The sequence below is a fragment of the Suncus etruscus genome, chromosome 7 (assembly GCF_024139225.1).
Source record: "Suncus etruscus isolate mSunEtr1 chromosome 7, mSunEtr1.pri.cur, whole genome shotgun sequence".
Classification (NCBI taxonomy): Eukaryota; Metazoa; Chordata; class Mammalia; order Eulipotyphla; family Soricidae; genus Suncus; species Suncus etruscus.
This window is the reverse complement of record NC_064854.1, coordinates 47405307-47421296: the sequence shown is the minus strand read 5'-3', so window position 1 is coordinate 47421296 and position 15990 is coordinate 47405307. Positions and strand designations below refer to the sequence as shown.

Here is a 15990-nt window from a genome sequence, read left to right as displayed (position 1 = left end):
CTCTTCATTTGAAGAAAGGAGAATCAAAGGCATGATCGAAGTTATGGCCAACAATCTGGGTCCATCTGGAACCCTTATGGTTTTTGTAAGTATACTGAGAGGCACAAGTTTAAAAAAAATCAATCCACTAGATTTAATAATAAAATAAAATAAAATAAAGTAACCCACACATTTCAGAGTTAATGTCAAGAATAAAGAAAATTATTCACTAAAAATCAAATATTTTAATGACTACATTTTTAAGCATTAAGATTGTTTTGGGAAACACCTTTCTCTTTGAAAATTTATATGTTCACATGAAATATTTACAGACTTTTTTGTGTTCGTAACAAATTAGACAAAAACATGAACAGTCCCCCTACCCCATCAAGCTCAAGTTTGCAATGGTATCAGCAGAAAATACATTTACAATTTAATAAACAGAATTTGCAGCATTACAAAATTTTATAGGACACCATATTTTCATCATTTTCTGTAACAGCAAAAATTATAATAACAATTGAATGATTACAATGTAATAAAAATATTTGTGCAAAACTGCATTATTTATTTTTACCATTTAATAGAGGTAAAACAATGACACAATGACAGATGAAAAACTACACTGAAGATTTCAAACAACAAGAATTAAACTATTACTAAACATTAAAGGAAAATGTGCACCATGGGCAGCAGGAGCAAAAAAATGATCAGCAATTGTGCCAGCCAAGGAAGCTGACAATGGAATACATCAAAGGTGTATCTTCACACCAGCCGGCCATCTTAAAGACTGGAAACAACTGCAAGGCTTAAAATGCACTTCAAAGTTTTTATTCTTGAAATTTGCAGATAGATCAAAACTGAAATATTTATGAAAGTCCTTCCCTCTTCCCCTTTCAAGGAGTGTATCTTGCATCACTGGAAATCCTTAAAAGAGTTGAATCATAGATTCTCTGGATTTTCCTAACACCAATCCATTTAACTGAAGGGGGGTAAAAAAGAGAACATTTATAATAATAATTTAAAATTTTGCAAACATATTCCCTTCCTCTCCATGTGCCATCACTGAATTTTTTCCTAATACCTTTTTGCGCTTTTTGTCCTATTCTGGAAGTAAACTGTATGAACTTCTAAATAAAATAAATATACAATGAGAGGTGCAGCACAGGAGAACTTAACTTGTGTTATCGTACCCTGTTTTAACTGCACAGTATTTACAATTCCTCAATGTCTAACAATCAGGCAAGTAAATTATTGCTCTATGCCAGAAATGGTTCCTGTACATAAAAAAAAAAAAAAATTTTTTTTTTTTTTGGACAAATGAATAATGCTGTCTCTGGGTACTAAAAGAGACTACAAATTTCATGCTATAGTAAAGAAGAAATATTTTTTTTGTTTTTGTTTTTGGGTCACACCCGGCAGTATTCAGGGGTTACTCCTGGCTGTCTGCTCAGAAATAGCTCCTGGCAGGCACGGGGGACCATATGGGTCACTGCGATTCGAACCAACCACCTTTGGTCCTGGATTGGCTGCTTGCAAGGCAAACGCCACTGTGCTATCTCTCCGGGCCCAAGGAGAAATATTTTTAAAATTATAAATACTACTATCATTTCTAACTGCTGGAGTTGCTGTCTGTATCAGCCTATAAAAACCTGTAGTCAAGTTCATTCAAATAGTTAAATCTACTCAATTTTTACTGCTAAATTTACTATGGTTTCACTTTTTAAAAATATCAACTACAAACCTTAAATAAACATGCACATTAAATTTGATACCAAGATGGGTATGGCAGGTAGATATTTAAACAAAAAATTAAAACAGAAAGTAGGCTTGATCTTCAAGCCCACGTACACATCTCACTTGTTTGTGTTGCTTTGCTAGTTTGTATCGTTCTCTCCTCTTGCATCTTTCTAAATTACATTCAATAAAAGATGTCTTGTGTCACCAAAAAAGTCCATGTATAAGATGAGCCATAAATATAAATGACCCCAACACAAAATTATAAAAATTACCCAATTACTCTCAGCCACTTTACTTTTAGTCTCTCAAATCTATACTTGCCAAATAAGCAATGTATTATAATAAAGACTTCACATAATTCAACTATAACCTGGCCAGGTCTAACTGTGTTAAATTAGTAAGCTTTACATTTTAATTTTACTCTTCTATTTTTTCCCCCAAAGTAGATACCCTTTTTCTATCTTTTATTTCCTAAGATCTATTCATTAAACTCCCATTTCTGAAGGGTGATTTAATCCCAATTAAAAACAAAGCAAAAATCACTAACTATATAAAAGGATTTGTAATTATAGAGAAAAAAAACAAAGGAATAATTGTCATAAAATAAAAAGCAGATAAAATTAAGACAGGGTCAAAAAGAATGGCCATCATTATCTTCAGAGAAATTAAGGATTAAAGAAAGGTGTTTATAATTACAACGAATTTAATGATCTTTCTAGCATTTAAGCAAATGGATATTCTCCAACTAAACTATTTTTACTCCTATTTCAAAAAGTGCAGTTAAGTAAAAAATATTAGAAAAGTAACAATAATTGTATAGTTCATATTTACCTGGAATTTGAAGTTCATCTTCAATAAATCGAACATAATTTTGAGCATTAATAGGTAGTTCTTTAAACGTCCTTGCATTTGATATATCTGTGTTCCATCCTGGCAGAGTCTTATATTGAACTTCTACTTTATTTAAGACTTCTTGGTTTGCTAAAAGTTAAAGAACACATTCACATTTATCCTACTGTCAACTTTTTATATATATAAAGCATATATTGGAATTTTAGAATTTTAGAAATCTCTTTAAACTGTATTCAGTTCTTCTTGTATCCAGCTAAGACATCAAATGTTGCTCTTTAAGCATAAAACAAAAACAAAATCAAATCTATTAGAGATTAGCCCTACAACCTACCTCTCTATCATTACAAAGGCTAAATAAAATGATATTCCACCAAGATTTACAATGAAGATAAACTTAGCAAACACCTTGAGCTCTCTATATAGTTATGCTAATAAGCATAAAGCCAAGCTTAAGATGGCCCTCAAATAAGAACCAATACTCTTCGGAGGTAGATATAAGAATCTGAGTCTCTAGGGGTCAAACAGTCAAATAGTCAAGTAGTCAAATAGTATACTTGATAAGGCCATCAATGCAGTCAACCTAGGCTCTATTTCTGGCATACCAATATGATTCTCAAAACACTACCAGAAGTTAAGCCCTGAAAGCAGACCCAGGAGTAAGCCCTGGCAATCACCAGGTGTGTTACCAAAAAAAAAAAAAAAAAAATCACACTTTAAAACATATTAGTCCTAAAGTCCAATATTCAACCTATAATCATTAGACATAGAGATTCACAATTCCCAAAAAGGACAGTCAAGGAGAAACCAAATCAGAGATGTTACAAATGTTAGGCTACTAAATAATGGCTTCATAATTATTTCTAAGAGTTGCTGCTTTTTCCAATTTCCAAGCAAGTCACAAAACTCACCAGCCTAATGACAAAGTTAATCACTATTCCTTCTTTGGGCATATTCCCAGGACAACAAAACAAATTAATATTTCCTATTTTTGAAAGCTGGAAACAGTTTGTAATTTAAAGAAAAATACAACTAAAGACAAGAAAATACATAGCCACAAACAATCAGAATTCTCCCTATATGCCTTCATGTTAGACACAGAAGTTAGAAAAACTTAAACTTTATGTGTCTTGAAGTAAAAGGCAAGCTAATGACTTAAGGGCCTATTTATCTACCACCACAAGCAGGGTTCTTTTCTTCCACCACACCATTCTCAAAGGAGAGAGGAATGACTATAGAAAAATTTCTTTCAGAACAGGACAGTAAGATTTAGGAGCAGCATAGCTAGGCTCAGAGGTAATATGTCGCTATTTTGAATTTGAACCTCACTTGCTAAAAACCAGATCCCAAATACATAGCAGTTAATAAATGCTAATAAGTCAATCTATTTAAACTATTCGCAAAAGGCATATTAAGTCTGTGGATATATATATATATATATCATTAATTACAAAAAGCTTTCTGAAATTACTCTAATGCATTAACATTATAACAATATACATAATCTCAAAAGATTACCTGGGAAATGAGGTATGATATCACCATCTAACTTGTAAGCAACTCCAACTTTTATTTCTGTAAACATGTCCAAAATATCCAATTTGGTAAGTGCTAACCTAGTATTGGAACAAAAAGCAACATCAAAACAACAAACTCTTAAAGGCCTTAGTATATAATAGTCAAAAAAATTTTAATATGTCCAAAAAATTAGTATTTAGATTCATGTTATATTTCCAGGAATAAGATTGAGAAAGATAAAAGATGTAAATGTTCTCCCAGTCCAGTCTTTAATGCCGCACATAATTGTCTTCATATTACTTTTAAAAAGACAACTGGTTTCATTAATAACAACAAAATTCCCCTGACTCTTAGCTTTCTTTTTTCATTTTGGGGCCATACCTAGTAGTGTTCAGGAATTAGTTCCGCTAATTGCCAGATTGAGATGTCAGAGATCAAACCTGGGTAGGCAGCATGCAAGGCAAGTTTTGCTGTACCATCACTTCAGCCCCTACCTTAGCTCTATTAAATTATCAACAACATCTATCTGTAGAGGGCTGCCTGAAATAAAGGATGCATTCTGTAGACCTGGGACAAAGTGTAATTCATTGTTCCAAAGGGTTCATCACAAGATATGTCAATCTCCAATTTTTCACCCTGGCTATCATCACTACTCTTCTGGTCAAAAACTGACATAGGAAAATGAAGGAAGCTTTAGAGACCCCATGATACATAAAAATATCTAAAGAAAATTTTAAGAAAAACATTTTGGACACAAAAGGTTTGTGATTTCCATCATAATTTTTTTTTTTTTTTTGGTTTTTGGTTTTTGGGCCACACCTGGCAGTGCTCAGGGGTTACTCCTGGCTGTCTGCTCAGAAATAGCTCCTGGCAGGCATGGGGGACCATATGGGACACCGAGATTCGAACCAACCACCTTAGGTCCTGGATTGGCTGCTTGCAAGGCAAACACCGCTGTGCTATCTCTCCAGGCCCCATCATAAATTTTTTATCCCTTATTTTATTTACTAAAGCTAAATAAAAAAAACATATAGTTTTCAAAATGGTGTATAATTTAAATTCTAAAATTATGAACAGTCACAACAGTATTAGTAACTTGCAGTCACGTACTAGTGTAACACATGGATCTGAACTTTGAGTTCAAAAATTAAAAATCTGGGGCCGGCGAGGTGGCACTAGAGGTAAGGTGTCTGCTTTGCAAGCACTAGCCAAGGAAGGACCACGGTTCAATCCCCTGGCATCCCATATGTTCCCCCCAAGCCAGGGGCGATTTCTGAGCACTTAGCCAGGAGTAACTGCTGAGCATCAAACGGGTGTGGCCCGAAAAACCAAAAAAAAAAAAAATTAAACATCAAGGGGCCGGCGTGGTGGCGCCAGAGGTAAGGTGCCTGCCTTGCGAGCGCTAGCCTAGGATGGACCGCGTCCCATATGGTCCCCCAAGCCAGGAGCGACTTCTGAGCACATAGCCAGGAGTAACCCCTGAGCATCACCAGGTGTGGCCCAAAAACCAACAAACATCCCCCCCAAAAAACATCAAGCACTAAATTATTTTGTATTACTACCACAAGTTTATATTTATAACATTTAAACTGTAGTCATACATTGTTCTATTCTTTCCCAAAGTGTTCTAAAGAATACTCACGCAGTAAATCCATTAATCATATGTGCATATTTGAGCAAAACAAGGTCAAGCCATCCACATCTTCTTTTCCTTCCAGTAGTTACACCAAACTCTCTACCCCTCGTTTGTAATAATTCCCCAATTTCCTAAAGAACAGAAATAAAACTTTAGATAGAATCAGAAGGTCAATGGTATAAATCTATTATAACAGTACTTAATATAGTACTAACAAGTCATAGACCTGAAATTAACATCTTTCAAAAATAAATCAAAGGGCCAGAGCAGAAGCACAGTGGGGAGGGCATTTGTAGGGCACAAAGCCTACCCAGGTTCAACTCTTAACATCGTAAATGGTCCCAAGCCTGCCAGGAGTAACCAGGTTGGTCCCCAAACCAATAAACAAACAAATAAATAGAAGATAAGTTCCATACAAGATGGAATGAGGATAGCATTTTTTTTTAACAGAATCAAATCTATTTGACTTCAGTAAAAACACAACAAAAATAAGACAAAAAGCACACAATACAATAACAACAATTACACAAATTATATGAAGTTTTTAGGTTTGGGGGGGGTGGGTTTTTTTTGGAGGTGGGGAGTTCCTAAGCTTAGAGGGCTTGGGGTCACTCCCAGTGATACTGACCAACTGGGCCAGCCGTTCTGTGTGTAGGCAAGGATAAGAATGGTGCCAGAGGTCTTTGATGGTCACACCCAATCATTCATACAACATGCTATAAAGTATTAAAATCTGGGTCAGATGCCTTACAGGTACTCTAATCCTTGTACTCTCTCTCCAGCCCTAATTTATGTTTAAAGGATACAAGTTCAGGCATATTCAAAAGATGATTACTACACAACCACCATACAAAAAATAACAGTATCTCTTTAAACAAGTACATAAGTTCCTATCCTCAGTTTGATCCTCTTGTTCCCCATGGAAACCATATTGTTATGGATTTCGTTTCCTTGTTTTCAAAATCAGTAACCTAGGTATATAAAAAAGAACTACAGACAGGGGCCCACCTTAACCCAGGTCAGTGAGTGCACCTGAAAAGAATGCAAAAAGACATTGACAGCAGCATGTTCCTCTGGGACCCAGGGAGATCCATCTTAATTCAGGTCAATAAGCACCAGCACAACACATAAAAAACACCACCACAGTGCAAATGGTCATAATGGGAAAGTAATACAAACTCCACAACACTTAGTGAATAAAGATGATAGTTTTGAAGATCCAACAAATATCAGCCGCCTATATAGCCTCTCTGATTAAGACTAAGAGAGGAAATACTGGAGCTGGAGAGATAGTATGGAGGTAAGGCGTTTGCCTTTCAAGCAGAAGGACGGAGGTTTGAATCCCGGCATCCCATTTGGTCCCCTGTGCATGCCAGGGGCAATTTCTGAGCATAGAGCGCTGCTGGGTGTGACCCCCCCCAAAAAATAAACCAAAAAAAAAAAAAAGAGAGGAAATACTAAAAATGTTCAAATAATTGCTCGCTTCGGCAGCACATATACTAAAATTGGAACGATACAGAGAAGATTAGCATGGCCCCTGCGCAAGGATGACACACAAATTCATGAAGCATTCCATATTTAAAAAAAATGTTCAAATAACTCAAACCATGGAATGGACAGCCAATTATTATACCATACTAATATACTCAAGACAGACCACAGAGGATAAAGTCATTGTAAAGAAATTGTATCAACTATCTTCTTAGACCATGATGCAGTAAAAGAAAAATGAATTATAAACAGAAATGAAGAAATAATTTTAACACTTGGAAATCAAATTGCTTACTAATAGCCAAGTGGGTCAGAGTTGAAAATCAAGATTCCTGGAAACAAAGGAAAATGAGAACAATTCATATCAGAATTTGTGGAACACAGCAAAAGCAGTATTAAAATGAAAAGTTATAGCTGTGCAAACATTTATGAGGAAGGAAAAAAGGGATTACAATCATTTAATAGCACAAATAAAATAATTGAAAAATGAAAAACAAAATGAGGCAAAAACTTAAAGCAAAAATTAATTACCAGACACCCAGAAAACAATCTAAAAGATCAATGGAAACAAGATTGATTCTTTGAAAAAAAAATAAATAAGATCAATAAGCCATAAGCAAGACTCACAAAGATAAACAGAAACTGATGGACAGAGCTGTGGCGCAAGCAGTAGGGCGTTTGCCTTGCATGTGCTAATCTAGGATGGACCCTGGTTCGATCCCCCAACATCTCATATGGTCCACGCCCCCAAGCCAGGAGTGATTTCTGAGCACAAAGCCAGGAGTAACCCCTCACCATCACCGGGTATGGGCCAAAAACAAGAAAAACAAAGAAACAAACTAAAATAGAAATAAAAGGTGGGATATCACTGCAGATACTTCAGAAATTCAAAGGGTAATCAGAGATTACTTTGGGAATCTTTATGCCACAAAACAAGAGAAGCTGGAAAAAATGTATAAATTCTTGGACTCCTATAACAGTCCATTGTTGAACCAAGATGATCTGGAATAACTGAACAGACATATTGTAATTGAAGAGATTGAAATGGCAATCAAAAGGTTTCCCTAACAAAAGCTCAGGTTCGAATGGATTCACTAGTGAATTCTTTCAAAGCTTTAAAGAGGACCAACTGCCAATCTTGTTCAGGCTCTTCCAGGAAAATGAAGAGAAAGGAATCCCCTCAAATAGTTGCTATAAAGCTAACATCACCCTGATACCACAATGAGAGAGAGAGAGAGAGAGAGAGAGAGAGAGAGAGAGAGAGAGAGAGAGCGAGAGAGAGAGAATTATAGGCCAATATCCTTCATAAACATAGATGCAAAGATCCTCAACATGATAATAGCAAATAGAATCCAACAATTCATCAAGAAAGTCATATACCATGACCAAGTAGGCCTAAGGACAAAGGCCTCCATCTTCTCCACCATTCAAGCCCATCCTAAGGGCTGAACCCTCCATCCAGCTCCATCTTAAGGGCTTAATGCAACAGCAGAGCTTAACAAGAAAAAAATCTAACCCTACACCAAAATGGGGAGAAAAAAAATGAAGACACTTCCTCAAATTAGAAATAAAGATTGCTGAAAGGAACATGAAAAAAAAAATGCTCCGTATCTTAAATTAGGGATATGCAAACAAAACAACAACAACAACAAAAAACAAAGCAAAGAGATATCTCATATCACAGAGTCTGGCAGACATCACAAAGAACAAAAACAAACAGTGCTGACTGACTCAGAGGTGGGGAGAAAGGGACTTTCATTCACTGCTAGTTGGAAATTTGACTGGTCCAGTCTTTCTGAAAAATAAGGATATTTTTCAAAAAACTAGAAACTGAGGTTCTATATAATCCAACAACTCCTAGGAATATACATGAGGAATCCAAAAATACTATGCCGGTGTTAGGAAAAATGAAGTCATGAATCTTACTTTTACATGGATGGATAAGTATTATGCTGAACAAAATAAGTCAGAGGGATAGGGATAGATATAGAATAATTGCACTCAGGCTGGAGCAATAGCACAGTGGGTAGGGCGTTTGCCTGGTATATAGCCGACCCAGGTTTGATCCCTGACATTACATTTGGTACCCCAAGCCTGCCAGGAGTGATTTCTGAGTGCAGAGTATTCTAAGTGCCACAAGGTGTGGCCCAAAAGACAAACAAAAAAAATTGCATTCATTTGTGGGATATAAAAATTAGATAAAATGGTAATAATATCCGGAGACAATAGAGACAAGTGCCAGGAGAACCAGTCCATGGTAGAAAGGTAGTCACAAATAGCGGGGGAGTGCTGTTAGAGCAGAGAAGGGACCATTACAACAATGACAGTTGGAAATGATCACTCTGGACAAGAAATGGGTACTGAAAGTAGATAAAATGATAGTCATGATATCCCTTCAGCAACAATACTGTGTAATACAGTGTCTACACAAAGAACTATATATTTAAGCAGCTAAATAAGTTTTGAGAAACTCCTTTTGTTTTGGGAGTCACACCTTACTGTAACACCTTAGCTCTAACTCAAAAACTATTCCTGGCTCAGTACTTATCATTAGTCTTGGCAGTGCCTGGAGGACTAGGTTGTACCAGGAATCAAACCTGTGTCTCCCACTTGCCATGCATGCACTCTAGCCTCTTAAGCAAGTTCTCAGTCCAGATATTATTAAATTACACAAGTTAAGCCATTTTAGTTCAAAGAATAATTTTTCTGAAAACCATGAGGCAAACATATCTAATAAGCAGGTATATATTTCTCAACTGCCTTAAAATTTTTTTAAATATATTTCTTTATTTTAAACACCATTGGTGCTTTACAAAACTACATATAATACAGGTATTTCTGATATTAAGTGTTCCAACACCACCAGTACAATATTCCTTCCACCACTATTCCCAGTATCCCAATTTCCCCCAAGCCTACAACTTGCCAGGTAAAAATAATTTACTTAATATTGCTTCTTACAACTAAGTGGTAATGGAATTATCAAGGAAAAAAAGCTTCATTAAGAAAAAATTGGATTTACATATTTTTAAAACTGATTTTCTCTATTGTAAATTAAATACTGATTGTAACAAAGTAACAATTTACATAGTAAATTCTATAGAATTCTATAGTAATTCAACATACAAAAATAGAAATGAGTAACAATAAAAGTTGATTTCTTATTTATGAAACAATAGTGAAGTAGGCATACACTTTTGAAGAAGCTAAGAATGAAAAACTACCCAAAGATAAAAGCTACTTTCTACAACTTAGTATACCATCTATGATCTAATCCTTATAATTTTTATATTCCTCATTTAAAAAATCATTTCATTACCTCAGATTTATTCTGACATTCTTACAATTAGGTATTTATTTGAAATGAGTAATCGGCTTTGAATCACAATCCCAAATATGGTAATGGGCAAGTTATTTCATGCTTCATGCTTTGATTTCCTCATATGTAAAATGGGATAGTGATATTAAACAGCTCTCTATTTGACAAGCATCTGCAGAATTATACAGACTTTAAACGAAGACTTGCATGAAGTTACCTCTATATAGGTAAGTGAGTGATGGCTATCGGATAGATGACATCTAGAAATTACTTTTCTCTCTTGCATCATAAGTTTTGATGCATGGTTTCTAATTTTTAAGTTCACCATCACTATCTCAATTCCTTTAATAAAATTCTCCTTCACTTAGCCTTGCAAATACAATTATCTTTCAAATAACTTACAAAATTTAAAAGTTTCTCTGATCAATTTAGCAAACTAAGAGAAATGCATCAGAAATTAAGAATGAAGGTAAAAAGTATGACTATTTTAAAATTTTCAAATTAGTCTAAGATATAGGCTTACATTGTCTTGTTCCGTAGGAAAGGCACCAATCCCAACCCTAGTTGTATAAGCTTTCACAACTCCATATACTTCTCCAACATTCTGAGGTGGCATACCTAATCCAGTACAAACACCTCCAACAGTACAGTTTGAGGAGGTTACAAAAGGATATGTACCTAAAGATAGAAGAAATATTAAAATATTTAAACAAATATATATTCATTTTCAAACAGAATTACCATGAAAATTCCTGAGTATATTTTAGATTGTTTTATATAAACATGAACACAATTATGTCCACCCTCTTTAAAGCTTTCATGTTAAATTCTTATTTAGCCCAGATTTAAAAATAAAAAAAAACACCCCAAAAATATTAAGAGCAGTAACTACAATCTTCATAGTAGGGGTCCGATGAACACAGGCAGCTATCAACTCTCAGCTCTGGATAATTGGTATCAACTACTGTAATGAATGATTTAATACCATTTTATATACTGTATTTTTCGCTTTATAAGATGCACATAGTTTTGTTTTGTTTTGCTTGTTTTTGGACCACACCCGGTGATGCTCAGGGGTTATTCCTGGCTCTGTGCTCAGAAATTGCTCCTGGATTGGGGACCATATGGGACACCGGGGGATCAGTCCATCCTAGGCTAGTGTGGGCAAGGCAGACGCCTTACCCCTTGTACCACCGGACTGGCCCCAGCACATCGTTTTTAGATGAGGAAAACAAGAGAAAAAATATTCTAAAGCAAATGGTGCAACGCAAGACACTGTCAAGGAACAACCAGCCTGCGAGGCTGAAGTATATTTACAATACGCTGGTCTACAGCTGGTTAAACAAATTTACCTAATTTTTTTTTAACATCAAAAAATAAAGAAAAAAAAAATAACATTTTTTTTCTTTTTTGTTTTTGTTTTTCTTTTTTTCAGGCCGTGATGTGGAGCCCATGAAGAGGGGATGAAAACAGTCACTTCACCCCCATTTACAAAGGCCCTAATGTCACTGTACCCCACGCGTATAACTACTCAGATCACCGCCAGACTGAGCAGTAAATTAATGGGAAGAAAAGAAAAAAAAAAAACCAACATTTTTAAGTACTTTTTCGTTAATATAAAAAAAAATGTTCAAGCAGCGATCAAATAGTCCTCAACGGAAGCTTTATATCTGAAAGACCATTAACCTGATTGCTGGTACTATGTGGTATGTCTGTGCAATAAAGGGGCATAACACTGAGGATGTCAAATGGTTAGTACATGCTCTCCTCCCCTGAACTCAGGTTTCAGATCCAGGGGGCGTTTACTCCCAAAGAAGCAGACATTCCCCCTCCATTTTGGGGGAGGAAAAGTACCTCTTATGGTATGAAAAATATGATATATTGAAAAATAAAATCTTCTAATAACTTCACACAAACTTATTCTGCTCCCATGATATTAATTTTTAAGTTATACCAGGTAACCTGGAGAATTTTCTTACTTTGATAATCCCAGATATACAAAAACTAGGCCATGAGAAGGATAATTTGTCATCTTAAAGATCCTTCACATAATTATTCACTATGCTAATTACTTTCTTTAGATTGGTTACTACGCATAATGATCTATACAAATATCTACTACATCAAAATATACTTTAATTGGCTTAAGTCCTAAGTCATTGAAATAGCTCAGAACAATGACTTACCTTGAGAGATCATGCTTAGATGGAAGGGCCAACAAACTAATAGGGAAGCAGTTTGAAGATGTTAAATACTTACTGAAATGAAAATTGTTTTTTCCAGAATCTCATGTTCTGGGAATTAAACAGATATCCATAGCCATAGGATATTGCATCTTTAATAACAATGTTTCTGGTATTTAAAATATTGAAGATAAAATTCCTGCCACAAGATTCATAATCATATAATTCCAAAGAAACGAGATTTGGAATTTAACTACAAGCCAAACGCGAAAAACCAGAATCCAAGTTTCACAGAACTCAAACAGTGATCTTATTTTTCTAAAGAATACAAATTGGTGTTTCTTTGTTACTTTCAAAGATTGGCATAAGATGACAAACTTCTATCATTCTTGAATATATCAGCTAAAAGTCTTGTTAGGAATGTTACTCTTAAAATTAACTATTTATATCTTAAGCACTTTAAGGCCCCAGTTAAGCTTCCTTTTAAGTCAGACCTCACTTACCAAAATCAATATCAAGTAGCGCTGCATTTGCCCCTTCTACCAAAATTTTCTTTGGTGGTCCATGTAGGGCTTCATATAGAAAATAAACACCATCCCTCACCATTGGTTTAATTCTTTCCATATAACCCTATATGAGAAGAGAAAAACCAGTTTCAATGTATACTAATAACTTTGTAATATAACCAGTTTAAGCAACAATCACCTGTGGTTTTTTGTTGTTTTCTATTTTGTTGTTGTTTTGGGGCCACACTGAGTGGTGCTGAGGGTTTATTCCTTGCACTGCACTCAGGAATCACTCCTGACGGGCTACTGGAGATCAAACCTAGGTCAGCATGTGCAAGGCAAGTGTACTACTTGCTGTGCTATCTCTCCAGCCCCTTTTTCGGAGGGGAGAGAGGAAGAAGACCCACACTGGTAGAGCTCAGGCAGGGGTTACTTCTGGCTCTGTACTCAGGTATAATTTCTAATGAGCTTGGAATATGATATGCCAGGGATCAACCTGGGTCAGCCACATGCAAGCACCCTACCGCTGTACTATATTATTCTAGATAAACAATTATCTGATTTCCAATATGAAAACATAAATGCGATGTAGAAAAGAATTAATAATTGTGCTCAACCAACTAACTTTTGGGTTAGCTTTTGTCACTTGAGCCAATTATCCAGGATCAGAAATAAGAGCTCAAAAGAGTGGATATCACTCATTTTAAAAGTTGTACACCAACATCACTGTAAATAATGATACTCTTCCAAATAGACAAAGACTTCACATCATAAATCAGCTTTCAAGAAGATATATTAACTATTATGGGGGCTGGAGAAATACAGCACAATAAGCCCTGAGCATTTCTGAAAGTAGGCCCCAAATCAAAGAAATAAAATGAACTAATGTTTTTATATATTTATAAAACTACATTTACTGGCCACATAACCATGAGTTTTAAAACTTTTATTAAATAATAACAATAATAAATTATTGCATACCAGAATGAGCAACAATCAATATACTGAAACCAAAACCTAAAATTTAGAATGTATCCTTTAAAGTAAGATGATGTTATTTTGTTTTTAAAAAGGAAACGAGAGAATTAAAGTCTACTACCACTCTAGAATAGTACAAGGTAACTAAAACCCTATCCAGTTCTAAGATGCCAATGATCAAGTACATAAGTAGTAGTCTAAAATTCACCGATGATTAGGAGGAATGGAAAGGTGGAAAGAATACAGATTACTCTTTCCTGTATTTTAAATAAGACAGGTTAAATAATTTAAATTATTATATTAATCATAAAATATAAATCATAACACATAGTAAATAATTATTAATTAAATTAAAAGATATTAAATAAATGTTGAATTAAATAATTTAAATAATACTGGTTATTTTTTCTTGGTATCTTAGAGATATCACTAATGTCTAGTAGTTGACAATAAATGCACTGTTTTTTAAGAATACGTTGCAAAAAATATCACGAATGTCTAATAGTTGACAATAGTGTTGCCAACTGCATTGTTTTTATTTGTTTTTATTTACTTATTTTTGTTTTTTGGGGTCACACCCAGCAGCGCTCAGGAGAGCAAATGCCCTCCCCACTGTGCTATTGCTCTGGCCCCTTTAACTTCAAGAGATGAATGAAAAGATCTAATATCAACTTGGCAAACAGATTAAGGACATTTTTAAAAGGTCATAAAACACTCACTACCTTGAGTTTTTGTAATTCACCTTCAATATCTATTTCCAAAGTAGGATATATTGATTTATACTGGTTAGCCAAAACTTTGAACCTGAGAAAAATAAATAGAAAATATTAGCTCAATCTACAAATATTCCAATATAAATTGATTCAAATGATTTCTGCAGTAAAGTGGTCTTAATAATAATTAATTGACAATGGAGTTATTCTAAAAAGAGCTCAAAAGATCAGTTCAATGAATAAATACACAATTATAATTTTGGTCACTTTCAGACTATCAATAATATAAAGTAATCTGGGGGATAGGTGAAAAGACTGAAATCCATAACTACTGTTTAAGACTTAAAGCTAGCTGAATTCTCTGGAAACAAAAGAAACAATGTTTTTACATAAAGTCTGACATTAACAATCTGTCTGATCCTCTAGGTCAAAGTACCCTGTTTTCAGACCAAATGCTGAGTGAAAATAGGCACAGCCTGACATAACTTTCATAGCCAGTTATTAAAGTAACCAATTCCATAAGGAATGAATAACCAGATAGCTTTATGTTAGGCTTCCCATGGAGAGTTTTCTGCGAAAGTGCTCACGTGGCATTTCTACTCTGAAGGAGAGCCTGGTATATTCATAATAGTTCACTAATACCTGAGAGGCTAATTATTTTTAGTGAAAATACAATGGAATCTTTGGATCTAAGACCAAATCCCTAAGAAAGGGGTCATCAAATTACAGTCCACAGGATACATGTGGCCTGCTCAGGACATTAATCGGGCCTGCCTGGCCCACCAGGTGTTTTTGCTTCCTCTGCCTGCCCTGCTTAGCTTCGGATGCAACCCAGGCCTACAATACGCTCCCTCCTTCTCTTTGTCTCCTCTCAGTCTTGGCAGGGATCCTCAAACTAGTAGCCCACAGACAACTACTGTTCATAATTATTTTTAACTCTAGGTTGGTCCTTTGAGGGACAGTGAACTGGACCCCTGTTTAAAAAGTCTGAGGACCGAACAAATTCTGGATGCATAAATTCCACCCAAGTAGGGAGCTTTAATATTTCCAATAAAACAATCACTATTCAACTAAAATG

The 15990-nt window shown here is 35.1% G+C and overlaps 1 protein-coding gene and 2 non-coding genes across 3 annotated transcripts in view; 1 reads left to right on the top strand and 2 right to left on the bottom strand.

The window, feature by feature from the left end:
- Positions 1-524: 524 nt before the first annotated feature.
- Positions 525-15990, bottom strand: part of ADSS2 (adenylosuccinate synthase 2) — a 33170-nt gene continuing 17704 nt past the window's right edge. The window contains 8 exon segments of the mRNA XM_049776519.1: positions 525-943; positions 945-961; positions 2551-2700; positions 4087-4184; positions 5729-5853; positions 11056-11210; positions 13219-13345; positions 14922-15003. Coding sequence (XP_049632476.1) covers positions 908-943; positions 945-961; positions 2551-2700; positions 4087-4184; positions 5729-5853; positions 11056-11210; positions 13219-13345; positions 14922-15003 — 790 coding nt within the window. The 3' untranslated portion in view covers positions 525-907.
- LOC126015110 (U6 spliceosomal RNA) lies at positions 7198-7304 on the top strand. The gene has a single exon (XR_007498005.1). It is a non-coding gene; the product is annotated as a U6 spliceosomal RNA (small nuclear RNA).
- On the bottom strand, positions 11972-12102 carry LOC126014638 (small nucleolar RNA SNORA20). Its single transcript, XR_007497646.1, has one exon. It is a non-coding gene; the product is annotated as a small nucleolar RNA SNORA20 (small nucleolar RNA).